The sequence below is a fragment of the Haliotis rufescens genome, unplaced genomic scaffold (genome assembly GCF_023055435.1).
Source record: "Haliotis rufescens isolate VD_foot unplaced genomic scaffold, xgHalRufe1.0.p SCAF_3, whole genome shotgun sequence".
Taxonomy (NCBI): domain Eukaryota; kingdom Metazoa; phylum Mollusca; class Gastropoda; order Lepetellida; family Haliotidae; genus Haliotis; species Haliotis rufescens.
Genome location: NW_025964001.1, coordinates 43,753,137 through 43,780,670, shown reverse-complemented (window position 1 = coordinate 43,780,670; position 27,534 = coordinate 43,753,137). Strand labels below are relative to the sequence as shown.

Sequence of the window (27,534 nt, the reverse complement as noted above, 5' to 3'; positions counted from 1 at the left end):
ACTACAAGGCTTGTGCCTGAGTGGGGTGAAAACAGGGACTACAAGGTTGTGCCTGAGTGGGGTGAAAACAAGGACTACAAGGCTTGTGCCTGAGTGGGGTGAAAACAAGGACTACAAGGCTTGTGTCTGAGTGGGGTGAAAACAAGGACTACAAGGCTTGTGTCTGAGTGGGGTGAAAACAAGGACTACAAGGCTTGTGCCTGAGTGGGGTGAAAACAAGGACTACAAGGCTTGTGCCTGAGTGGGGTGAAAACAAGGACTACAAGGCTTGTGTCTGAGTGGGGTGAAAACAAGGACTACAAGGCTTGTGTCTGAGTGGGATGAAAAAAAGGACTACAAGGCTTGTGTCTGAGTGGGGTGAAAACAAGGACTACAAGGCTTGTGCCTGAGTGGGGTGAAAACAAGGACTACAAGGCTTGTGTCTGAGTGGGGTGAAAACAAGGACTACAAGGCTTGTGCCTGAGTGGGGTGAAAACAAGGACTACAAGGCTTGTGTCTCAGTGGGGTGAAAACAAGGACTACAAGGCTTGTGCCTGAGTGGGGTGAAAACAAGGACTACAAGGCTTGTGCCTGAGTGGGGTGAAAACAAGGACTACAAGGCTTGTGCCTGAGTGGGGTGAAAACAAGGACTACAAGGCTTGTGCCTGAGTGGGGTGAAAACAAGGACTACAAGGCTTGTGTCTCAGTGGGGTGAAAACAAGGACTACAAGGCTTGTGCCTGAGTGGGGTGAAAACAAGGACTAGAAGGCTTGTGCCTGAGTGGGGTGAAAACAAGGACTTCAAGGCTTGTGCCTGAGTGGGGTGAAAACAAGGACTACAAGGCTTGTGTCTGAGTGGGATGAAAAAAAGGACTACAAGGCTTGTGTCTGAGTGGGGTGAAAACAAGGACTACAAGGCTTGTGCCTGAGTGGGGTGAAAACAAGGACTACAAGGCTTGTGTCTGAGTGGGGTGAAAACAAGGACTACAAGGCTTGTGCCTGAGTGGGGTGAAAACAAGGACTACAAGGCTTGTGTCTGAGTGGGGTGAAAACAAGGACTACAAGGCTTGTGCCTGAGTGGGGTGAAAACAAGGACTAGAAGGCTTGTGCCTGAGTGGGGTGAAAACAAGGACTACAAGGCTTGTGCCTGAGTGGGATGAAAACAAGGACTACAAGGCTTGTGTCTGAGTGGGATGAAAAAAAGGACTACAAGGCTTGTGTCTGAGTGGGGTGAAAACAAGGACTACAAGGCTTGTGCCTGAGTGGGGTGAAAACAAGGACTAGAAGGCTTGTGCCTGAGTGGGGTGAAAACAAGGACTACAAGGCTTGTGCCTGAGTGGGGTGAAAACAAGGACTACAAGGCTTGTGTCTGAGTGGAGTGAAAACAAGGACTACAAGGCTTGTGCCTGAGTGGGGTGAAAACAAGGGCTACAAGGCTTGTGCCTGAGTGGGGTGAAAACAAGGACTACAAGGCTTGTGCCTGAGTGGGGTGAAAACAAGGACTACAAGGCTTGTGCCTGAGTGGGGTGAAAACAAGGACTACAAGGCTTGTGTCTGAGTGGGGTGAAAACAAGGACTACAAGGCTTGTGTCTGAGTGGAGTGAAAACAAGGACTACAAGGCTTGTGCCTGAGTGGGGTGAAAACAAGGACTAGAAGGCTTGTGCCTGAGTGGGGTGAAAACAAGGATTAGAAGGCTTGTGCCTGAGTGGGGTGAAAACAAGGACTCGAGGCTTGTGTCTGAGTGGGGTGAAAACAAGGACTAGAAGGCTTGTGCCTGAGTGGGGTGAAAACAAGGACTACAAGGCTTGTGCCTGAGTGGGGTGAAAACAAGGACTACAAGTCTTGTGCCTGAGTGGGGTGAAAACAAGGACTAGAAGGCTTGTGCCTGAGTGGGGTGAAAACAAGGACTAGAAGGCTTGTGCCTGAGTGGGGTGAAAACAAGGACTACAAGGCTTGTGTCTGAGTGGGGTGAAAACAAGGACTAGAAGGCTTGTGCCTTAGTGGGGTATACGTAGCCATGTTAAAGTAAGGAAAGGTATCTCAGTGGCCTAGCACTATAAAACCGGCGTTAACCCGGACTAGTACAAGCCACACACCCACGTGCATTGCACACCAGGTGTACGTAAACACAATGAACAACCTCCAGGGTCCAGGGAGAGGGGGTGTTCAAGGGGTCCGGACACCGCCCCCACCCACCCACCACCCTCTTTTGAAAACAATATGTAGTATGTTGTAAACACTAAAATTATCTGAGAGAGTATTTTCTTATTTATGACTCCTTCCTTTTAAAATGACGGATCCGCCCTTGAATAAGACATTTTTTGAAGTTGGAAAATACGCACAACAATCATAGGACCATGGTAAGACCCATTGAATGATGAATGACGTACGTTTCAGCACCCCTGTCATCGTTTTGGAAGAGAAGCCGGTCTTCCTGGCTGCCGCTTCCGCCACGGTGTCCTCTACATCCACCCTACCGCGGGTCCCTACCAGGGGCTGCCCGGGGGGTGAGGACACGTTGTCCTCGTGAACAGTGCTCGTGGCGAGGGACATACGCCGCCCTTGGGACTGCATGAAATTTGGAGCACCACCCGTGAGGGAGAAACGACGCTCTGGATGAAAATGAAGTGTTTTGATCAACAGGCCATATATCCATAATATATATAATACGTGGGAGGCATTTTTATTTGAGACCGATATTTTTTTCAGTCGAGGATTTCAACCAAACACAGTTTTTATTCCAGACAGTCCAGTTACTCCCGCCCCTCACATCAATGCAATGGTATTACGATAAAAGTGCCACCACTGCAACAACACTGTGAAAACAGTGACTCCATTGTCACAATACTGCGACAGCAGTGCCAACATCGCTGCAGTATTATAACAGTGCCACCTTTGCAACATTATTGTGACAGTAGTGCAACTGCATGTAGCTACAATCGTATGATAACGTACATTCTATGTACAGCTAGATGTGTAGATTACTAGTCTTGTCTTCATTTCGTTTCATCTGTCGATACGACCTATTGATACTTGTATACTACCTTGTCGTCGATACATTGCCATCAGGACAGGTGTACTTGCAATGCATCGATAGTTCTGTTGACCGTTACATCACAAATGCATACTGAGCCAAATGTATATCAGCATAAATGATACCCGTGAAGATGCGGGTTAGAATAGGTCTTCAGGTACCCATGCTTATCATTAGGGGCGACTATGTTTGTCGTAAGATGCGACTAACGGGATCGCGTGGTCCGGTTCGCTGACTTGGTTGATGCATGTCATCGTATCCAAATTGCGTAGATTGATGCTCATGACATCTATCACTGGATTGCCTGCTCCAAACTCGATTATTTTACAGACAGCCGTCACATAGCTGGAATATTGCTTAGTAAGGCGTTGAACAACCAGAAAAACATAAACGTATGATGTAACACCATAGCTAGTGATGGTGATAACTGAAGCCCTGTTAAGTACATAGTACCTCGGTTTTTCACAACTTCAGAGCTTGACGTCCGAGCAACTACTGGTTCAGGTTTCATTTCCAATACCTGGAACAAAGAACGATGTTTAACCCTTCAGCTGACACAGTTCCGTTAATGCCACAGTACTCTAAGCCAGTCATGTAAATAGATAATTATAAATGTAATCAACTGATTGAATTTTCTTATAATCAGTTTTGTCTACTATCTTTTCTCAACAAAAGTATACCATAACATGTATTACCTACAATCACAGTAAAACCGAGAAGATATATTTGCAGGCAATACGTCAAAAAAACCTATTCCATTAAAATCCATTAGTGAGGGGCAAGGATGGCCAAGTCGTCTAAATTGCGTCCCTTGGGCACACCAGAAGCCTATGATTTTGGGTTCGAATCACGGTTCGCTCCGATTATGTTTCTAGGTTTGTCAGCACCATACCCGTGCTCATGGGTTTCACCGAAGAGGTAAACGTCAGAAACCTGCATCACTTCGGACTTTCCTCCCGCATGAAGCTGTACGGTGTGAGTGAGTGAATTGGGTTTAACGCCGCTTCAAACAGTATTCCAGTAAGATATTTTCAAAAAGCGGCGTTAACACCAATTCACACAATCACCCATTTAAGTCCCAACTTGACATCTAGCGACGAAGAACGTACCCTGATGTGTGCACCATCTTCCATGACCTCGTACTCATACCGGCCGCAATTGCAGAGCTCCCAGGCGCTAGGCGACATGACGACATAGCCCGACTTACAGAAGCTCTCCGCCTTGTTGACGTCAGACACAACCTGCCCCAGCTCCACGTAATGGCGGAACTCGTCGTTGCCAAGGAAGGTCATGGTCATATCGCCAGCGGCAATACCTAGTTTGGTCGCGAAGTTTAATATTCATAAATCTCAAGGTTATTTTAACGTTTGGTAATTCGAGGTAAAACAATTACTCAAAAGTGTTCTTAAGACACGTGCATGGTAAAATATGACTACGTCAACTTAAAAGATTATGTATACCCAAATCAAACATTCTTCTATGAGGGTGTGTGATCTGTGTCCACCAATAATTAATGGAGAGAGTCCAATACCTGGGATGTAAATGTTATCTTGTTACGGAACAAACAACACGCCAGATGTAATGGCTTCAGGTGAAGGTGGCCGGTACCATCTCTCCTGTAACAGTGCTCATTACAAAAGTTCTCATTAAATCAAGTTAAAACTATTTTTGTTTCTTTAACGCAGCACATTCCATTCTGGGTTTTTGTATGGAGAAAAGATATTTTTTCAGCTTCAGGACAAAACCAGATAATGTTTGTTTGAGCCTGAATGTTTTTAAAGAAAATCATCGTGCAACATTGTACATTTTGTGGAAGACAATTTCCCTTTTTCAACAGTCTAAAGCATATGTTTTTTCAAGAATTCTCTGTGGCAATATCTTTTTTTCGATCAACCCCCCCCCCCCCCCCCCCCCCCCCGTCTCCCCGAATATCAACTGGTCGGTACCTAAAGCAACTTCAGAGGCAGAATAATATCTAACTGACTCAATTCTGTGTATATTTGCAAAGTACATAGCTTGACCAAAGTTAGGACTTGTTTCATATGTATTGCCCCCAAATATGTTAAATACACATCAGTAGATTAGTTTTCACGCATTATGGCCATTGCTACATTAAACGGCGTCTCTTGATGTTGTTCATTGTAGGCCTGAAACTGAATTCCAGAAACTGTAACGAAGGTCATTAAGATGAATTGACTTAACACTGTTAGTTACCTACCCATTTTGACGGTGAGTTTGACCCCTATGTCCGTGTCCCACTCTCCACAATACCCTTGTATGTCCAGGCAACACTGGATGACTCGGTCTAACGCGGCAGGGAGCTCCGACTCGACATTCACCCGCCATAAAGCAAGGATAGCATCCCCTATAGCACACAAGGAAACCAGTAAATAGGAAACCCCGCAATTTCAGATGCTAACTGAATACGATCAAGCCGCCAAGTAATTTTTCAAAACAAGGTCATCAGTTCAGGTGAGTGTCGGCCTTGGATGCCATTCCGTTTTGTATTCAGTTTATCTGAAAATTTAATGTTTGTATTGTTTTATAATTCTATACCACTTTTTGTATTTGTTTCATAGACATTTATTGAAATATACACTTCTTAATGTTAATCTTTTCTAAGCGGCAGATTTTTTGCAATGGTCGGCGGATCCGTGAATCTCAAATTTAAAAATGGTCTCCAGAGTAAGGTCATGCTTAACTACCCGATTGATCATAACAGAACACAGCAGCTCATCGCAGCTGGACAATGGATTTCGAAAGACTTCAATGAAACTAAGATTTTCACACATGACGCCTTGTAAATGGATGTATCTTATCGATAAGCGTATGTTAACCGCAACAAACTGAATTTGTACCGGCGTATTTGAGCACGTCCCCGTCCGAGGAGAGAATGCCGTCGACGATGGCGCCCATGTAGGCGTTGAGGGTGCTGGTAAGTTCGTCGATGCCGCTCTTCTCCATTGCGCTATACTGCTCACATAAGGATGTAAATCCTGGGGACAGACATAATGCATTGTTATGACATTGATGAACACGATAGGGTGAAGGTTGAATCTGAAGTGGCATTGTGTCTGGTCGGACTGTACCATACTGTTTCACCAATTTTGATCCATATACTCGACTAACATATAGTCCCCGAAATAGAGCTATGCAGACAATTCAATGTAAATAATTGTATAAAGGATCCCTTGCGTGTTAAAGGGCACGTTCACACGAATATAAACCTATTTTTCTTGTACTTTTTCATCATGAAAAGTATTTACCTTGTAGTTTCAGAGGCAAAACAATACAAATATCATAAGTATCAAATTTATTTTATTTATTAGATCGGTTTATATTTCTCACATTTACCGAGAGTTCTATTTCCATAATAAACACATCATGGCTTATGCCCCTTGCAATATGACGTCATTGGTGCTAACTGATTTGCGATTTCTTGACGGGTCAAGGGAACTTCTTCGGATTAGGCAGTGTATCGGATGCCATGTTGTCTCACCATAAACTGGTACTTGATATCTTTTGCGTTGTGACAAGACAGGGACCCAGTTCAATTGGCACCAATTACGTCATAATCTAAGGGGAATAACTCTGGCCTGTTTAGCTGGAAAACGAAGGCCTCATAACGGCATGACACTTTCACACTTATTGCGAGCTTCCAACTTTCACTGTGAGAAAAATGAGGGTATATTTTCAAACACTGATACTTACTAATTCTAAAATTGCGTTTTGTCTAAAATGAGAAAGAATGTGATGTTTGCGTGTAAACCTCCCCTATTAGGAACAGTCTCCTAATTACATGAAATGGGGGTAGTGGTTATATTTAACACATGCTCGGGGGTCTGTAAGAGAGACTACCCACGCCATATGGCATGTGGTTATTCATTATACATTAAGTTTTAATTTAACATTTAACACCGGCCGCTGTAATATAACTTATATATATATATATATACCGTTCAAATCGGCATTAAACCAAACTCAAGCAACGACAAGACAACTGTTCGAAGTTCGAGTTCGAACTGACCTGATATGTCGGCAAACATCAAGACAGAGTGGTACTCTGTGCTCCATGGCAAGGCTCTGGTATGGTCAGCGAAAGTGACCAGGCCTGGCACGTGCGGCGTTAGGGCCTGCACTTTTTGGTTCTGCTCCGCGCGCCCGTGTTTCTTTCGGAAGAGCGTAAGGGCTAAATCCGTGAAATTTGCTGGGGGAAAAATAGACATACAATAAACAAATATACTTTCTTAGAAAACTATACGTCTAGTTTAATACCTGACTTCTCCATAGTTCAAAAAACGTTTGGGTGTTTTAATACAGAACACGCGTTTAAATTTAAGATACCCTAGTTAGATATTAAATCTGTTTTCATCTGATATATAATTTTTGTTCGTTGTTTAAGTTCAAACGATAGCTACATTCACACAATCGATTCACTTATTTTTTGTCGCTAGTACATTACATCCAGTCTAAAGTATTTTTGTTTGTTTAACGCAGCACAATATTCCAGCTATATGACGCGGGCATGTAAATAATTGAGTCTGGACCAGATAATCCAGGGATCGACACCTAGAGAATCTAATTGTGATACAATTACATATTCAACTAAGTCAGCGAGCCGGGCCAGCCGACCCACATAATTCTATTGAGTGAGTGAGGTAAAGTTTAAAGTCGCATCGGCATTATTTCAGTCACGTAGCAACGAGAACAATTTGACATGTACCCAAGTGAGGAATGAATACAAAGTTATATCTAAAAATACAGTTGTCAACCATATTTGGGTATAACAATATCAGTCGCCTTCTGGGACAAGCATATTGGTTGTTGAGGATCCATGTACCACACGAGTCATTCGTCACCACTCGCCCCTTTCCGTAACTTGTCCCGGAATAACACGAGTTGGTCACGATTGGGACTTATGTAAACTGACGGCCAAAAGAAACTTTACTATAGTTTTAAATCACTCTCGTTTAAAAGACACACAAGATGGATGCATGAAGTAAAATTGTATTGAAAATAAATCAACATTTAAAATGACAGTCATACAACATCCGACATTGGCATGACAGTTGCCCGAATTGAGGTGTGGTAGCAAAAACAAGCTTTCATGGTAATGGACAAAAGTCACACACATCTAAAATCGCTCAAGTTCAATGACACGTCACGTAAATATCGTGTATGACCACCCCTTGCTACAAGACACGCAAAAAATGTATTGAGGCCAGATATTTTCAGCTGCAAAACCAGACTATCAAATGGTCGGCCCCTATATGGCATGCTGTATATACATATTATATAAATGTAATGTTTTACGATGAGTGCACTCACGTTGTTAAACCCATACACGTGCATGTATAATTCATAATTTTCTCAACGAGCTATGGAACATGGCGGTCGAGTTTCCGATGTACTATATATCCGTTCTATTGTGATATTTAGATTTGACTTCAATACGATTTTTGCGTGTATGGAAGTTTAAACGTAAACTGTGTATATTTTCCACAAACGAAAAAAGTCAATTCTTATAACTATCAATAAGTAGGCAATAATAATTTCAAACTTGTTTCATTATTAACACAAGGCACTGGTTCAAGTGAGTGAGTGAATAAGGTTTTACGCCGCTTTTAGCAATATTCCAGCAATATCACGGCGGGGGACACCAGAAATGGGCTTCACACATTGTACCCATGTCGGGAATCGAACCCGGGTCTTCGGCGTGACGAGCGAACGCTTTAACCACTAGGCTACCCGACCGCCCCGGCACTGGTTCAAAGATACGATCAGCGCAATACACGTAATAAATAAATTGCTAACGATTTTATGGCAATTGATTATCCAACCAAGCAAATTTTCAACATTATTGAACATAAATCCGTAACAGCATTTGAGGATACATTTATCAGGAGCTGACAATTTGTACGTTCTCAAATATTTGACTTTATGATACTACAATGTGATTAAGATGGTAGCTCAGCTTGCTGAGGAATGATCAGGAATCGCCACATCTGTAGGAACTCAATTGCATTTGTGTTAAGAGTAAATCACCAACAAAGTAACAAATGAATACACATTGAAAACAAACATCTGACATGGACTGTCGGGCAAAACAAAGGATACAGCCATGTTTGATGGTGGCCAGAAATGGTTATGCGATGATGATCAAGTATCTGACAATGTTTTCAGCCGAGTAAGTTTTGTATGTTTTTGGATCAAGGTGTATACTTTCTTTAGTTTAGATACATTATTCGACCGCTGCTCTGTCTAATTGAACTCTTAAGGCAGATTGTATCAAGTATTATTCAAGTTAAGAAAACATATATCTGTATCGACCGAGTATAATATTATCATATTTCTTTCAAACGTAGCTTTTTATTAAATCGGTACCCAACTCGTACGCGTCCACGCGAGACAGCTAGCAAGGGTAATTACGAATCTAATATGGTACAAATGATTTCAAAAATAAGTTTATAAGTATATGATTTCAATAAATATTTCAAATCAAAATATCTGACCTCGTCTCTGCGGATCCCTGCTTTCCGACTCCATGATTAAAAGCTCCGTGTGGGGATCAGAATGTGAGATAATCAAAGTTCATAGCTACCGCCATTTTCATCTTTCACGTTCAGCTGACCCTTCAGACACTGTTGTCAACCTATTACTGTATGACGTCACAAAGCGCCTGGGAAATCCCCTACGGAAGCGGAAGCTGTATTTCACGCATGTCTAACATCGATGCCATGGCGGAGGGAAGTTTCAAGTACGATCCAGGTAGATTTGTTTTTCTTGATATTGTCTGAATTCGACTAGTCTGAGTTAAGAAAGTGAATGGATAGGGACTTAAAAGACGTGATATTTGTTTTCCGTGATGTGATGTCACATTCGTTGCTTGGTATTGTTTGAAACCTCAGTGTTTGGTTTCATCGTTCGTGATTACGTTTTTGAGGCGATCATAACCTCAGTAGCTAAGCAGCGTCTTTTGACAAGAAAACACAATAAGCAAATTATATCGAATGAATCATGAGGTATGGTTTATCGAGAGATGCTAATTACCCTCCGCCTGCTGAACACACTTCACTGATCTCGTTTATGGGATTACATCCAACACTCTCTTTAGGCATTGGATCTCCTGTTCCAATCAAACTGTACCAACACTTTAAGTTGCACGTGCTCTTATCTGTGGTGCGTAAACAATCTTTTTCATAGACAGGATGGCCAAACACCTGGCACAGTAACGATTTTGAGTTGGCAGAGTCCAGTATGTCGCAATGGATGAACATATTTATGCTTACACTACTCATTTTCACGAGTATCATTAATGTTTGGTGTAACATTTATTAAAGAATATAAGTGTTGATACTTTTTGATTAGTGTGCGATTGTAATCAATACTTGTATTTAGATGTAAAAAATCATGATCCACCAATGCATCAGTGTATCGACCCACTACTGCTCATATTACTGTGATATCGATTGCTGTGAGTAGATTATTGTCCTTGACCATATTGACTATACTTGTCACTCTTTCATTGACATAAATCATCGGGTTTTATGTTGTAAATATTTACAGATAAAAATTATGATGAAGAAACACTGGCACAGCAAAGAAATATTGAAAAGGAGGTAAGACATTTTATCGCTTAGTTGTAGCAGTTTCACCCTTCTTCTTTTCTCATGTTTCTTTTCCGAACATATACCAAATTAATTATAATCCGATCTATAGCTCTAATTTGGTGTCATGTTCCGTTACGGTCGGACAAACTCAGATGTGGGTTGTATTTTTAGGGCGGGTAGGTGAACTGAACAATATATGTGTTCTCTCAGAAATAATGAAAATTATACCATGTATACAGGACTCCGATCACCATGAGTCATCATTCAGGGTTATTTTAGATGACTGATATCTGTATACACAGGTTAGTATGTCCGACTGATTACAATTAACTTCAGTATTTAACTAATTGACAAAACATTACCATGATTACTAGACATAGTGATTTACAATTTCAATTACATCCTGTTACGCTAGGCCTATTATTGTATAATCAAAAATTAAGTAATTGTCTTGTAAAATATTCAGGAACTGGCAATCAGCTGTACATTTTCTCCCATGATCTACCAGTGATGCAGTTAAGGAATATCCTCTAGAACAACTTAGACAATGTTTCATGCAATGATCAAACAGAGAATATTATGTCTGAAACTTTATATTTTGTGATTATGTTATTAATCCTGCTTTTACAAAATACATTAAAAAATAATCTTTAGAGTTGCACTTTGGAATGTTACCGGTTATTTATGGAACACTGTGACCATTTAAGATCAACCTAACAGTGATCTTGACATGAAGACATCCTGCTGTCTTACCATTTAACAGAACATAAATAATAGCAAACATGATTTTTCTGAGTCAAAGTGTGGCATTTATGGTACATATATCTGACAACTAAAGTTTGTTTCAAGGCATCAGTAGCGGTAACCATGGTAATCAAGGAACAGTGAGTTGGTACAAGCTGCCAATCAGTTCTCACACGACTTCTGTGAAATTAATGTAAATAATACTGAATGTAATCAAACAGGATATACTATGAACACTTTTTATAACCAAGCTGTGTAATAACAGGACTAACTTGGGTACTTCAGTACAGATTTGTTGACTCTTTTTTATGTTACATACTTGCGGTTGTCACTCTTGTTACATGTTGATTCCCAAATTGAAACAATATGTTAACCCAGAAATCTGTATGTAAAAGAGTTTAGTGTGAAACCAACAAACAACCAACAAACAACCAACAAGTGGTATTCAATCGATAAGGGTGTGCGGTATTACCGGTACACCGGTATATTGTGGTGCAAATCTTCAGCAACTCGTATTGCGATACGTTTGTAAATGTAGCAAGATATTGGGGGAAATATAAATAAGTATATTTAAGCTACCATGTGACCATATCATCTCCCTTAATCGTTGCTGGTATACAAAATGGCAGATGATTTCGACATTGTCTCAAATAACTAATTAATAAGGGACACCGACTGATGGTATCTGACATTAATACAAGGTATAACTCTGATTAACTCATGAAAATGTAAATTGGCAATATATTGCAATACGTATTGCATTACAGGTTAAAGTATGGCAATATATTGCAATACGTATCGCAATACAGGTTAAAGTATGGCAATACATTGAAATACAAAATCCAGGTCAATACACATCCCTAACAATCAACAATTGTATTACAAATTAACTAGGTTTACAAATCAATACAAATGACTGCACAGCAATTACAATGACAGTACACACTAGAATGGTAGTACAATATTCAGTGACAGTATAACAGTGGTGGTGCAATAAAACAAATGAAATTTAAAAAAAATAATTTATTCACTGATTATGTTTTTCATTGTAACCTGTCAAGCTACAAAATGAGCTATAAGCTGTGTCTTTATCAGAACAAATGATCCATTGGCTAAAATTCAGTCAAAATCAATGTCATATAAATATTATTTTTTCAAATACTTGAATAAATTTTTTTAGTGCAATTTTTTCCAATTGTATATAAAAATGTGTATTTCTGAAAAAGATATGTTTTTTGTGCAAGTTCAGTGCAACTGATTATGGTTCTAGATATGGCCTTTTAATATTGGTCTGTTATTTGTATTGTGCATGTACAGATTACAGACAGTTAGTCACTGGTCAGTACACAGATGAGTGTACATATTGTGTATGTACAGATCACAGACAGTCAGTTGCTGGTCAGTAAACAGCTGAGTGTACATATTGTGTATGTACAGATCACAGACAGTCACTGGTCAGTACACAGATGAGTGTACATATTGTGTATGTACAGATCACAGACAGTCAGTTGCTGGTCAGTAAACAGCTGAGTGTACATATTGTGTATGTACAGATCACAGACAGTCACTGGTCAGTACACAGATGAGTGTATGTATTGTGTATGTACAGATCACAGACAGTCACTGGTCAGTACACAGATGATTGTATGTATTGTGTATGTACAGATCACAGACAGTCACTGGTCAGTAAACAGCTGAGTGTATGTATTGTGTATGTACACATCACAGACAGTCAGTTGCTGGTCAGTAAACAGCTTAGTATATGAATTGTGTATGTACAGATGACAGTCAGTTGCTGGTCAGTAAACAGCTGAGTGTATGTATTGTGTATGTACAGATCACAGACAGTCAGTCACTGGTCAGTAAACAGCTGAGTATACGTATTGTGTATGTACAGATCAAAGACAGTCACTGGTCAGTAAACAGCTGAGTGTATGTATTGTGTATGTACAGATGACAGTCAGTTGCTGGTCAGTGAACAGCTGAGTATATGTATTGTGTATGTACAGATGACAGACAGTCACTGGTCAGTTAACAGCTGAGTGTATGTATTGTGTATGTACAGATCACAGACAGTCAGTTGCTGGTCAGTAAACAGCTTAGTATATGTATTGAGTATGTACAGATGACAGACAGTCAGTTGCTGGTCAGTGAACAGCTGAGTGTATGTATTGTGTATGTACAGATGACAGACAGTCAGTTGCTGGTCAGTGAACAGCTGAGTATATGTATTGTGTATGTACAGATGACAGACAGTCACTGGTCAGTAAATAGCTGAGTGTATGTATTGTGTATGTACAGATGACAGACAGTCACTGGTCAGTACACAGCTGAGTGTATGTATTGTGTATGTACAGATCACAGACAGTCAGTTGCTGGTCAGTGAACAGCTGAGTGTATGTATTGTGTATGTACAGATGACAGACAGTCACTGGTCAGTACACAGATGAGTGTATATATTGTGTATGTACAGATCACAGACAGTCACTGGTCAGTAAACAGCTGAGTGTATGTATTGTGTATATACAGATCACAGACAGTCACTGGTCAGTGAACAGCTGAGTGTATGTATTGTGTATGTACAGATCACAGACAGTCACTGGTCAGTGAACAGCTGAGTGTACATATTGTGTATGTACAGATGACAGACAGTCACTGGTCAGTACACAGATGAGTGTATGTATTGTGTATGTACAGATGACAGACAGTCAGTTGCTGGTCAGTGAACAGCTGAGTGTATGTATTGTGTATGTACAGATGACAGAAAGTCAGTTGCTGGTCAGTGAACAGCTGAGTGTATGTATTGTGTATGTACAGATCACAGACAGTCAGTTGCTGGTCAGTGAACAGCTGAGTATATGTATTGTGTATGTACAGATGACAGACAGTCACTGGTCAGTAAACAGCTGAGTGTATGTATTGTGTATGTACAGATCACAGACAGTCAGTTGCTGGTCAGTGAACAGCTGAGTGTATGTATTGTGTATGTACAGATGACAGACAGTCACTGGTCAGTACACAGATGAGTGTATATATTGTGTATGTACAGATCATAGACAGTCACTGGTCAGTAAACAGATGAGTGTACATATTGTGTATGTACAGATCACATACAGTCACTGGTCAGTAAACAGCTGAGTGTATGTATTGTGTATGTACAGATCACAGACAGTCACTGGTCAGTAAACAGCTGAGTGTATGTATTGTGTATGTACAGATCACATACAGTCACTGGTCAGTAAACAGCTGAGTGTATGTATTGTGTATGTACAGATCACAGACAGTCACTGGTCAGTACACAGATGAATGTATGTATTGTGTATGTACAGATCACAGACAATCACTGGTCAGTACACAGATGAGTGTATATATTGTGTATGTACAGATCACAGACAGTCACTGGTCAGTAAACAGCTGAGTGTATGTATTGTGTATGTACAGATCACAGACAGTCACTGGTCAGTGAACAGCTGAATGTATGTATTGTGTATGTACAGATCACAGACAGTCACTGGTCAGTAAACAGCTAAGTGTATGTATTGTGTATGTACAGATCACAGACAGTCACTGGTCAGTAAACAGCTGAGTGTATGTATTGTGTATGTACAGATCACAGACAGTCACTGGTCAGTAAACAGCTGAGTGTATGTATTGTGTATGTAAAGATGACAGACAGTCATTTGCTGGTCAGTGAACAGCCGAGTGTATGTATTGTGTATGTACAGATCACAGACAGTCATTTGCTGGTCAGTGAACAGCTGAGTGTATGTATTGTGTATGTACAGATCACAGACAGTCATTTGCTGGTCAGTACACAGCTGAGTGTATGTATCGTGTATGTACAGATGACAGACAGTCACTGGTCAGTAAACAGCTGAGTGTATGTATTGTGTATGTAAAGATGACAGACAGTCATTTGCTGGTCAGTAAGCAGCTGAGTGTATGTATTGTGTATGTAAAGATGACAGACAGTCATTTGCTGGTCAGTACACAGATGAGTGTATGTATTGTGTATGTACAGATCACAGACAGTCACTGGTCAGTAAACAGATGAGTGTATGTATTGTGTATGTACAGATCACAGACAGTCACTGGTCAGTACACAGATGAGTGTACATATTGTGTATGTACAGATCACAGACAGTCACTGGTCAGTAAACAGCTGAGTGTATGTATTGTGTATGTAAAGATGACAGACAGTCATTTGCTGGTCAGTGAACAGCTGAGTGTATGTATTGTGTATGTACAGATCACAGACAGTCATTTGCTGGTCAGTGAACAGCTGAGTGTATGTATTGGGTATGTAAAGATGACAGACAGTCAGTTGCTGGTCAGTGAACAGCTGAGTGTATGTATTGTGTATGTACAGATCACAGACAGTCATTTGCTGGTCAGTGAACAGCTGAGTGTATGTATTGTGTATGTAAAGATGACAGACAGTCATTTGCTGGTCAGTGAACAGCTGAGTATATGTATTGTGTATGTACAGATCACAGACAGTCACTGGTCAGTACACAGATGAGTGTACATATTGTGTATGTACAGATCACATACAGTCACTGGTCAGTAAACAGCTGAGTGTATGTATTGTGTATGTAAAGATGACAGACAGTCATTTGCTGGTCAGTGAACAGCTGAGTGTATGTATTGTGTATGTACAGATCACAGACAGTCACTGGTCAGTGAACAGCTGAGTGTATGTATTGTGTATGTACAGATGACAGACAGTCAGTTGCTGGTCAGTGAACAGGTGAGTATATGTATTGTCTATGTACAGATCACAGACAGTCACTGGTCAGTACACAGCTGAGTGTATGTATTGTGTATGTACAGATCACAGACAGTCATTTGCTGGTCAGTGAACAGGTGAGTATATGTATTGTCTATGTACAGATCACAGACAGTCACTGGTCAGTACACAGCTGAGTGTATGTATTGTGTATGTACAGATCACAGACAGTCAGTTGCTGGTCAGTGAACAGCTGAGTGTATGTATTGTGTATGTACAGATGACAGACAGTCAGTTGCTGGTCAGTGAACAGCTGAGTATATGTATTGTGTATGTACAGATCACAGACAGTCACTGGTCAGTACACAGCTGAGTGTATGTATTGTGTATGTACAGATCACATACAATCACTGGTCAGTACACAGATGAATGTACATATTGTGTATGTACAGATCACAGACAGTCACTGGTCAGTACACAGATGAGTGTATGTATTGTGTATTTACAGATCATAGACAGTCAGTTGCTGGTCAGTAAACAGCTGAGTGTATGTATTGTGTATGTACAGATGACAGTCAGTTGCTGGTCAGTAAACAGCTGAGTATATGTATTGTGTATGTACAGATCACAGACAGTCAGTTGCTGGTCAGTAAACAGCTGAGTATATGTATTGTGTATGTACAGATCACAGTCAGTCTCTGGTCAGTAAACGGCTGAGTGTATGTATTGTGTATGTACAGATCACAGACAGTCAGTTGCTGGTCAGTGAACAGCTGAGTGTGGAGGAACTCATCGAGGAGTATGCCCAGGAAGATGAGGTTTACCGCAAGAAGTTGGATGTAAGTGGAGTTTTATGTTGATAATCAAGTGCAGGAAGTATTGGAAATAAACACAAATGTGATGAAAGTTTTGTCAGCTTTGTGGTAAAAAATATATCTGAAAATAGCAACCTGACAGGGTCTGAGTGAGATATGTATAAACATGCACCAGTGCAACCTGTTATTGAAAAATGCAACCTAATCTGTATGTCTACCTGGACCAAGTGTGTGTGAATAAATTGAATTATGTGTCACCCCTGTTGCTCCGAATGGTCCTTGGGTGTACATGTTGATATATTTCCTCACCCCTGGTGCTCTGAGTGGTCCTTGGGTGTATATGTTGATATTTCCTCACCCCTCTTGCTCCGAGTGGTCCTTGGGTGTACATGTTGATATTTCCTCACCCCTCTTGCTCCGAGTGGTCCTTGGGTGTACATGTTGATATATTTCCTCACCCCTGGTGCTACGAGTGGTCCTTGGGTGTACATGTTGATATATTTCCTCACCCCTGGTGCTCCGAGTGGTCCTTGGGTGTAGATATTGATATATTTCCTCACCCCTGTTGCTCCGAGTGGTCCTTGGGTGTACATGTTGATATATTTCCTCACCCCTGGTGCTACGAGTGGTCCTTGGGTGTACATTTTGATATTTCACATTTATTACACTTAATTACATGCATGCTATTGCACAGGTCGCCCAGTTGTCTAAGGCGCCACAATTCATTGTGCACAGCTGTGTCCCTTGGACACGCCAGAAACCTGTGATTGTGGGTTCAAATCCCGGTTCAAATTTCAGGTTTATCAGCACCATACCCATGCTCGTAGTTTAACCATTGTTCACCAAAGTGGTAAACTTCAGCGACCTGCATCATTTCGGGCTTGCCTTCCACATTAAGCTGACACATTGTGATGTAATACTGTTACATGCAGCATTAACCCAACTCACTCACTATTTACACACACAAAAATTCATTCAGTGTTGAACAAAACATAGGAACATTTAGGTATAAAAATAGACAGTTTCAAGGCAGTGTTGTTACATGTAGATTTAACTGTGTCAAATTGAATTTGTATGGAGAAGGTTGTTATTTATACTTGATGTAAGACAATGTTGTCGAGCAGACTGAGCTGACTATTGTGTGTGGTTGTTGCAGGACATGCGGTCAAGGTACAAACAGGTGAGGAAGACACGAGGGGATGGAAATTGCTTTTTCCGGGCATTTGGTTTTTCCTACCTGGAGAAGCTGCTCACAGATGATACAGACATGACAAGGTGGGTCCCTTAACATGTAGATGTTGCACAGACATGATGAAGAAGTCACACCTTAGTTTGTTTACAGACCCGTGAAGATCCGGGGTAGAATAGGTCTTCACCAACCCGTGCTTGCCATAAAAAGCGACTATGTTTGTTGTAAGAGGAGACTAAAAGGATCGGGTGGTCAGACTCGCTGATTTGGTTGATGCATCCCAATTACATGGACCGATGCTCTTGATGTCAATCACTGGATTGTCTGGTCCAGACTTGATTATTCACAGACCGCTGTCATATAGCTGGAATATTGCTGAGTGCGGCGTTAAACAACACAAAAATAGTAGTTGGTTTTTACGAATGTGTAAAAACTAAACTGCCTATTAACCTTTTAACTTTGCATATTTGCAATCATGAATACTGCTGTCAATTTACAGGTTCAAAGAGATAGCCAGCAAGAGTAAAGATGAGTTAGTCACTCTAGGCTTTCCACAGTTTACCATTGAAGATTTTCATGAAACAGTAAGTTTGTTTCACACTATAACTTGATGCCTTCAATATTTAGTATAACTCATAGTTCTGACGTATTTGGTGGCATTGATGTAGCCTAGATACCATTTAATTTGTCATGATTGTCTTTATGATGTACGTCTCATATCACGGTATGCATGGTATGAGGTGCCATATCAGCCATACCATAAATACCAGCCCGCCTCCGTTGTCTACTGGTAGAGCATCTGCCTGGAGAGCGGAACGTCCAGGGTTCGATCCCTGACCGCATCACACCAAAAGAAGTTAAAAGATGGTACTTTATGTTACCCCGCCTGGCGCTTGGCATTAAGAGGCTAAAACAAGAACTGGTCGGCTTGGAGTCAGTATACTGTTTTTGAGACGCACCACACCACACCACACCACTACACACCACTACACACCACACCATTACACACCACACCACTACACACCACACCACACCATTACACACCACACCACTACACACCACACCATTACACACCACACCACTACACACCACACCATTACACACCACACCACACCATTACACACCACACCACTACACACCACACCACTACACACCACACCACACCACTACAAACCACACACTCACACACCACACCATTACACACCACACCACTACACACCACACCACTACACACCACACCATTACACACCACACCACTACACACCACACCACACCACACCACTACAAACCACACACTCACACACCACACCATTACACACCACACCACTACACACCACACCATTACACACCACACCACTACACACCACACCACACCATTACACACCACACCACTACACACCACACCATTACACACCACACCACACCACTACACACCACACCATTACACACCACACCACACCACTACACACCACACCACTAAACACCACACCACACCACTACAAACCACACACTCACACACCCACGCATGCACATCTCTATATAAGCGCAATAATCTTGAACGTTATGTGTTAAACCCCATTTTACCTCACCTCACCTCACCCATAATAATCCAGACATACCATGTGTAACAGATATACCAGATATAACAGACATACCATGCACAGCAAACATATACCAGACATAACAGACCCATGAAGACCCGGGTGAGAATAGGTCTTTAGAAAGCCATGCTTGTTGTGAGAAGCGACTATGCTTGTCATATGAGGCGATTAACTAATCGGGTGGATCGCTTACTTGGTTATTTACAGACCACCGTCTTATGGCTGGAATATTGCTGAGTGCATTGTTAAACAACTAACAAACAAACCAAACGAAAGTATGATATCTGGTTACAAGACTTTAGTTAGGTGTTAGCCACTGTTAGGAGACGGGCGGTCGGATAGCCTAGTGGTTAAAGCGTTCGTTCGTCATGCTGAAGACCTGGGTTTTGATTTCCGACATGGGTACAATGTGTGAAGCCCATTTCTGGTGTCCCCCACCGTGATATTGCTGGTATATTGCTAAAAGAGGAGTAAAACCATATTCACTCACTCACTGTTAGGAGACACATAGAACAGTATTGTTGTGTATTGTAACTATGGTAATATACACTTATGTTTCAGTTTATGGACATCATAACACAGGTAGAGAGCAAATGTCCACTGTCTGACCTTGAGACCTCCTTCAATGACCAGGGTCTGTCTGACTACGTTGTTGTGTATTTAAGGTAATCCACTTTATCTTGGGTTGCAATCATCTGTTTATCAAATCTTAGGGGCCATGGGTTGCCGAGTCGTCAAGGGCGCCGCAATTTACTGTGGAGAGTTACATCCCTTGGGCTCGCCCCAAACCTTAGATTGTAGGTTCGAATCCAGGTTCATCACATCTTTGGTTGCAATCCTCTGTTCATCACATCTTGGGTTGCAATCCTCTGTTCATCACATCTTGGGTTGCAATCCTCTGTTCATCACTTCTTTGGTTGCAATCCTCTGTTCATCACATCTTTGGTTGCAATCCTCTGTTCATCACATCATGGGTTGCAATCCTCTGTTCATCACATCTTGGGTTGCAATCCTCTGTTCATCACATCTTGGGTTGCAATCCTCTGTTCATCATATCTTGGGTTGCAATCCTCTGTTCATCACATCTTGGGTTGCAATCCTCTGTTCATCATATCTTGGGTTGCAATCCTCTGTTCATCAAATCGTGGGTTGCAATCCTCTGTTCATCACATCTTTGGTTGCTATCCTCTGTTCATCACATCTTGGGTTGCAATCCTCTGTTCATCACATCTTGGGTTGCAATCCTCTGTTCATCACATCTTGGGTTGCAATCCTCTGTTCATCATATCTTGGGTTGCAATCCTCTGTTCATCAAATCGTGGGTTGCAATCCTCTGTTCATCACATCTTTGGTTGCTATCCTCTGTTCATCACATCTTGGGTTGCAATCCTCTGTTCATCACATCTTGGGTTGCAATCCTCTGTTCATCACATCTTGGGTTGCAATCCTCTGTTCATCACATCTTGGGTTGCAATCCTCTGTTCATCACATCTTGGGTTGCAATCCTCTGTTCATCACATCTTGGGTCACATTCATCCATTCATCACAGGAATCAAGGGGAACTTATGGACACAATTATATATTCAAGGGGAGAGGCATAAATATTTTCCCGAAGGACCCAATCTAATTATTTTGAGACCAAAACCAGATAATTGTTCAGAACATTTCATGTCCACTGTATCACATGTCAAGCATGTGATCCAGGTTGTTACTATGTGACTGTGTGTACACTGATTCACATGTCAAGCTGTGATGCAGGTTGTTGCTATATGACTGTCTGGGTGTACACTGATTCACATGTCATGCTATGATCCAGGTTGTTACTATGTGACTGTGTGTACACTGATTCACATGTCAAGCTGTGATGCTGGTTGTTGCTATATGACTGTCTAGGTGTACACTGATTCACATGTCAAGCTGTGATCCAGGTTGTTACTATGTGACTGTGTGTACACTGATTCACATGTCAAGCTGTGATCCAGGTTGTTACTATGTGACTGTGTGTACACTGATTCAAATGTCATGCTGTGATCCAGGTTGTTGTTATGTGACTGTCTGTGCGTACACTGATTCACATGTCAAGCTGTGATGCAGGTTGTTGCTATATGACTGTCTGGGTGTACACTGATTCACATGTCAAGCTGTGATGCAGGTTGTTGCTATATGACTGTCTGGGTGTACACTGATTCACATGTCAAGCTGTGATCCAGGTTGTTACTATGTGACTGTGTGTACACTGATTCACATGTCAAGCTGTAATGCAGGTTGTTGCTATATGACTGTCTGTGTGTACACCGATTCACATGTCAAGCTGTGATGCAGGTTGCTGCTATGTGACTGTCTGTGTGTACACCGATTCACATGTCAAGCTGTGATGCAGGTTGTTGCTATGTGACTGTCTGTGTGTACACCGATTCACATGTCATGCTGTGATGCAGGTTGTTGCTATGTGACTGTCTTGGTGTACACTGATTCAAATGTCATGCTGTGATCCAGGTTGTTGTTATGTGACTGTCTGTGCGTACACTGATTCACATGTCAAGCTGTCATTCAGGCTGCTGGTGTCAGGGCATCTACAGAAGGAAAGTGACTTCTTCATCAACTTCATTGAAGGTGGCCGAACTGTGAAAGAATTCTGTGGCCAGGTAGGCTATCTTTTCTTTGCTAAAATGATCGGGAAATAATGGTAAGATTTAGTGCTTTTTAACTACAGAATTATACACAAATGATACACACAAAAATAAATATCTTGATATACAGTTGTAAATCTTATTTAAGCCTAAGTTAATATTAGAATAAGTAGAAATATTTTTAATTAATAAGAAAATATTCAGATATTTGGTTTTGATTTATATATTTATGTTAAGAAAGTTATAATAATTGATATAGATGTTTATAGTGCCAAAACATTTTCATTTGCGTGCCACCCTGGGGAGGAATGGTATGACTAGTTCCCATTAAACTATACTTGTCATACAAGGCACTTAAATGGATTGGCTTGATCACTTTCAGGCCAGTATTCAGAAGAAATAGTTGCTCCCCCCTCCCTTCCACCAAAAAGAATTAACTTCATTTAGCTATATTCATATGTCTAATACGTTTTGTTTCTTTGTTTCACAGGAAGTCGAACCAATGGGAAAGGAAAGTGACCATATCCATATCATAGCCTTGACCTCTGCCCTTGGAGTTGGGGTCAGGGTCGAGTACATGGATCGGAATGAGGGACCAACTTGCAATCACCATGATTTCCCAGAAGGCAGCAGGCCCTCCATACACCTGCTATATCGACCAGGACATTACGATATCTTGTACCCCTAATGTTGAAATGCAAGGAGAGGATTGGACTTTGTGAGATTTATTGTGTCAGTTCGGAATGGACTGAAACCTAACTGAAAATCATCTGGTGTCACAGGATATATTTTCAAGACAACTTTGGCTGATGAAAACAAGATGTTTATGAAAAAGTATATGGGAAACATTTTGTTGTAGACATTAAATATAGCTCTATTATTTATCGACAAATGGCTGGAATAAATATGGCACCTGTTGTATAATTTGCTGAACTTGCTGTCTTCTTCACACAAGAGTCTGTGAACAATTCTTCCTTTGCTTGATCATATATGGATTAGAGGTGAATGGAAATGCTGTCAGGGATATTGGATGAGGTCAAGACATATAAGTATTATTCTGTATTAAATTGGGTGGCTGTCTATAAAATAGGGTAACCCATATGTTCTTTGATTTTCTGGGTAAGAAAAATGTATTTGTTCACAAAAAAAGCAGTCTGGGTAATCAGACAATCCCTGCTTAGGTGACAGATAAATGCGTCTTCAAGTTTAATGTTGAGTGTATATTTAAGGCCTTAATAAATCAGTTGTGAGATTTTTATCTCTGTCTGCTTCTCTGTTAAAGAGGGACAGTGACTTGCTATCTAGCACTGCTTTTCTGTTAAGGAAGGACAGTGTCTGACTCTCTAGCACTGTTTTTCTGTTAAGGAAGGACAGTGTCCGACTCTCTAGCACTGCTTCTCTGTTAAAAGTGACAGTGTCCCTCTAACACCTCTCTGTTAAAAAAGGACAGCCTGTCTGTTAAAGAGGGGTGGAGCAGTGGGGTAGCCTAGTGGTTGAAGCGATGGGAGCAATGTGTGAAGCCTGTTTCTGGTGTCCCCCTTTGTGATATTGCTGGACTATTGCTAAAAAACATACTCACTCACTCACTCACTGTCAAAGGGGGATCGTGTCCTACTGTCTGACACTTCCCTGTTAAAGGACAGTGTCCCACTGTCTGGCACTTCTTCTCTGTTAAAGAAGGACAGTGTCCCAATGTCTAGCACCGGTTTTCAGTTTGGGTAACAGCATTATTATGATAATGTGTAGTTAAAGTAGTCATTAGCAGTTAGACAGACATACAAGGAAATCCTGTTTGTCCAGACGATTCACTGGGAATTGTACCATTCACAGCATTTCTCTGTACATATTACAGTGGGTGTACTTGCCTAAAGTGGTGTTTGAACAGATGGATGTAAACTTACTAGGACTGCCAATTTACCAGAGCGTATCTCCCTTTAACACGTGTAAGAATGGACCAAGACAACGATTTGACACCACCCATCTCTTTTTGTAGTCTGTGAGGTCTGTGGGGGCGGTCGGGTAGCCTAGTGGTTAAAGCGTTCGCTCGTCAAGCCGAAGACCCAGGTTCGATTCCCAACATGGGTACAATGTGTGAAGCCCATTTCTGGTGTCCCCTCCATGATATTGCTGGGTTGTTTTATCTCTCGATGATGGGGCATAGATAGCCTGGAGATGTGAGATGCAACAATTCAGTGTACAGAGTTGCTTCCCTTTACCTGGATCACCTGGACTTCCCTCCCCAAATAGTTCAAGACGATGGTAACACCAATACTGTGAAACTTGGCCTCAGATGTTTAAATCTTATGATAAGCTTCAAGCCCTTTCACTTGTGAGTTTCTTTCTATTACAAACTGACAGGCCACAGAGACTAAAATATTCATCAAAGAGGAGTTGATCCCAAACTCAACCATAATATTGTAATTTTGACATAAGTTATTCAAGCTTTTTAATTTATTACTTTAATTTAATCTCAGGATGTCAAACAGGTTTGGAAGACTCATTCTAAAAATAATATGTGTGTGGTCTCTTGGACCTTCATACTGAGAGACTCCCCTGGCCTAGTGATCTGAGAAGCTGCAATTCCCAGTGCAGACTATGGGCTTGACGCTTATGTTTGCCAGGGTTATGGGGCTATGTTTCTAAGCACCATGCATTTGCTCTTTGGTTTCCTGGTAGGCCTGCATCCTGCCCACTTTAGGCTTTTCTCCACTCAAATCCAAAAGAAAACACACCAAAATTCTGGACGTCGGCACCGAGATGTGCTGTTGATGCATCGTGTGTGGTGACTGGGGTCTGTGGCGGGTTCAAGCTGTCTGTCTGGCATAAGTTAAAGCTGGTAGATGGCGTCGACGCAAGTGAGAACGGGAGATAACCCTGTCTTGTTTTAACGTTACATGTGGGCGTCCGCCTCTTGGGCAAATCCTGCGCACTGTTTGTCTGTAGATCTAAGTAAGGTGGCAATCGAGATTGTTCGATTCGCAAAGCGCCATTTTTGTTACTTGACCAGCGTATCTACTTTCTCGTAGATTTCAAGAATATTTCTTGTTTAAGTTGATTTTGAATTTATTCATATTCAAATGTATGATAAAGAATTTTCATGACCCTAAATATTTGTGTTACTTTTGTTACTATTTTTTAAGATTATGTAAACCCGGAACTACTTTTTAAGTCGCAATTTCAAGGGGTGGTGAAATGTCCCTGCGTGTTAGGAAGGGAGAATATACGTTTCAAGGTTTTACATTTGTAATGAAATAATGTATACGCTACACAAAACGTATACAATAAATAGGATATTCATGTATCGAGTGAAACATATTTCACTCGACACTTGAAATGTGAAAAGAAGCTACTGTATATTCTGCCTGACAGTATATGCTACATGTATATGCTGCATTGTCCATATGGATTATTCCGCGGTGTAGCTGTGCCCACATCCTCTATTACCCAGTATTTATATGTTTATCAATATAATATGTAGATATGAGGTATCTGTATCTGTATGAACACCGCGAAGGACCAGAGTTTCGCATAAGACACCGGGGTGAGTTCCAGTAGGACTAGCATCACACTTGAACCACGGCTTCTGCTCTGGTGTAGCATCAAACCCACGGCATGGTTTTCCTGACGTCCCACCAAACACGAACCATGGCCTGGCTGTCTAGGAAATGCAACACTTCTGTGGCACCACAATCTCATGAAAATCAGATCTTAGTTCTCGCTATCGCTAAACATAGATCTGAGGACATCCCATTACGGGTCACGCCAGAGTGACCTTTCATCCGACCAATCAAAGCGACGCTTACCAGATCATGAAAGTGACAGTCGGAATGTGTTTTCTAATCATGCAACCTCGAAAACGTTAACATGGGATATTCCGAACAACAGTTACGGCCCTTATCGACTGATTCCCGTCAAAATAATCGTTTATCTCTCGCTTCCGTGTGTCAACATATTTTTTAAGCGTAGTCTGAAATGGAAGTGCCTGGTTGAAACGAGTGTTGTAAAGCTCGAGAAAGATGTTTTCTAATTGACTTCTTGTTAGTCATTTCAGTGGTCGGTCAAAGTTCGCGAAAGGGCGTTCTGACGTGACCCGTAATGGGATGTCCTCAGATCTTTGTTCAGCGGCAGCGAGAACTTAGATCTGATTTTATTGAGATTGGTGGCACCATTTCCTCATATATTCGCTTGTCAGTGTATACGCACCGGCAAAAGAAACGCGAATATCATATTTGTTAGTTTATACATAACGAATTACTCATATTCAAGAGATATTAGATGGTTTTGATGCACAAGTGAACATACTGGTATGTTGTGTGGACCGACGCTTGTAAACGCATCAGTTGTGACGGCAAAGATCCATTGGTCGAGATGCACCATTTGTCTCGTGCAGGATTAGCGTGTAAAGTTTGGAAATCACGAGTCGCATATCGTGACAAGAGTAATAGAGACTCTCTGTGGTAACACTTGACTGATTTTGAGTTTTGTCATAAAGTGGTACACATTGGAAACATCTCTTCTTAACGTACATACTTCTCTCTATGTTTCTGTTCGCGTTTCATTTGGCGGTGATTACATATGACATTTGAGGTATGCATTTCAGAATTTATGCACATATGTTTTGCGTCACTTTCTAAATTATTTATATCTAACTCTTTTCTTTTGGGCAGGAGGCGACTAATGGGATCGGGTGGTCAGACTCGATGACTTGGTTGATGAATGTCATCGTATCCCATTTGCGTAGATCGAGAGTCATGATGTCAGTCACTGGTTAGCCTGGCCCAGACTCGATTATTTACAGACGGCCGTCGTATAGCCTGAACATTGCTGAGTGCGGTGTTAAGCAACAAAGAAAACCAAAAACAACTATTCTTTTAGAATAAGCATTTAAGGCTCCATGGTAGCTGTGGGGTAGCCTAGTGGTTAAAGCGTTCGCTCGTCACGCCGAAGATTCGGGTTCGATTCCCCACATGGGTACAATTTGTGAAGCTCATTTCTGGTGTCCCCCGCCGTGATATTGCTGGAATATTGCTAAAAGCGGGGTAAAACACTACTCACTCGCATTCTGGGCTTGGTCATTGTGCTACCATACCATATAGGACGAATCTGGAAAGAGCGGATTCTGACTGCGAATTTCTTTAACTCAATAGCAACTGTGGATTTTGATGTGAAATCGAACACGCAACATTCCATAAACTAACAAGTG

The 27,534-nt window shown here is 41.3% G+C and overlaps 2 protein-coding genes across 2 annotated transcripts in view; one reads left to right on the top strand and one right to left on the bottom strand.

Moving 5' to 3' along the window:
* LOC124123906 (adenylate cyclase type 10-like) overlaps positions 1–9,660 on the bottom strand; it is a 44,680-nt gene extending 35,020 nt beyond the window's left edge. Inside the window, exons 1-7 of the mRNA XM_046487109.2 lie at positions 9,526–9,660; positions 7,041–7,220; positions 5,872–6,009; positions 5,232–5,378; positions 4,123–4,328; positions 3,467–3,533; positions 2,370–2,591 (exon numbers count right to left, since the gene is read on the bottom strand). Coding sequence (XP_046343065.2) covers positions 2,370–2,591; positions 3,467–3,533; positions 4,123–4,328; positions 5,232–5,378; positions 5,872–6,009; positions 7,041–7,220; positions 9,526–9,559 — 994 coding nt within the window. The 5' untranslated portion in view covers positions 9,560–9,660. The remainder of the gene's footprint in view (positions 1–2,369; positions 2,592–3,466; positions 3,534–4,122; positions 4,329–5,231; positions 5,379–5,871; positions 6,010–7,040; positions 7,221–9,525) is intronic.
* A 54-nt stretch (positions 9,661–9,714) lies between these two features.
* LOC124123897 (ubiquitin thioesterase OTUB1-like) lies at positions 9,715–23,587 on the top strand. The gene is made up of 8 exons (XM_046487096.2): positions 9,715–9,781; positions 10,580–10,632; positions 16,837–16,935; positions 18,068–18,186; positions 18,600–18,684; positions 20,263–20,366; positions 22,256–22,346; positions 22,822–23,587. The coding sequence occupies exons 1-8, from the start codon at positions 9,733–9,735 to the stop codon at positions 23,017–23,019; spliced, it is 798 nt and encodes a 265-aa protein (XP_046343052.1). The 5' UTR covers positions 9,715–9,732; the 3' UTR covers positions 23,020–23,587.
* Positions 23,588–27,534: the final 3,947 nt, after the last annotated feature.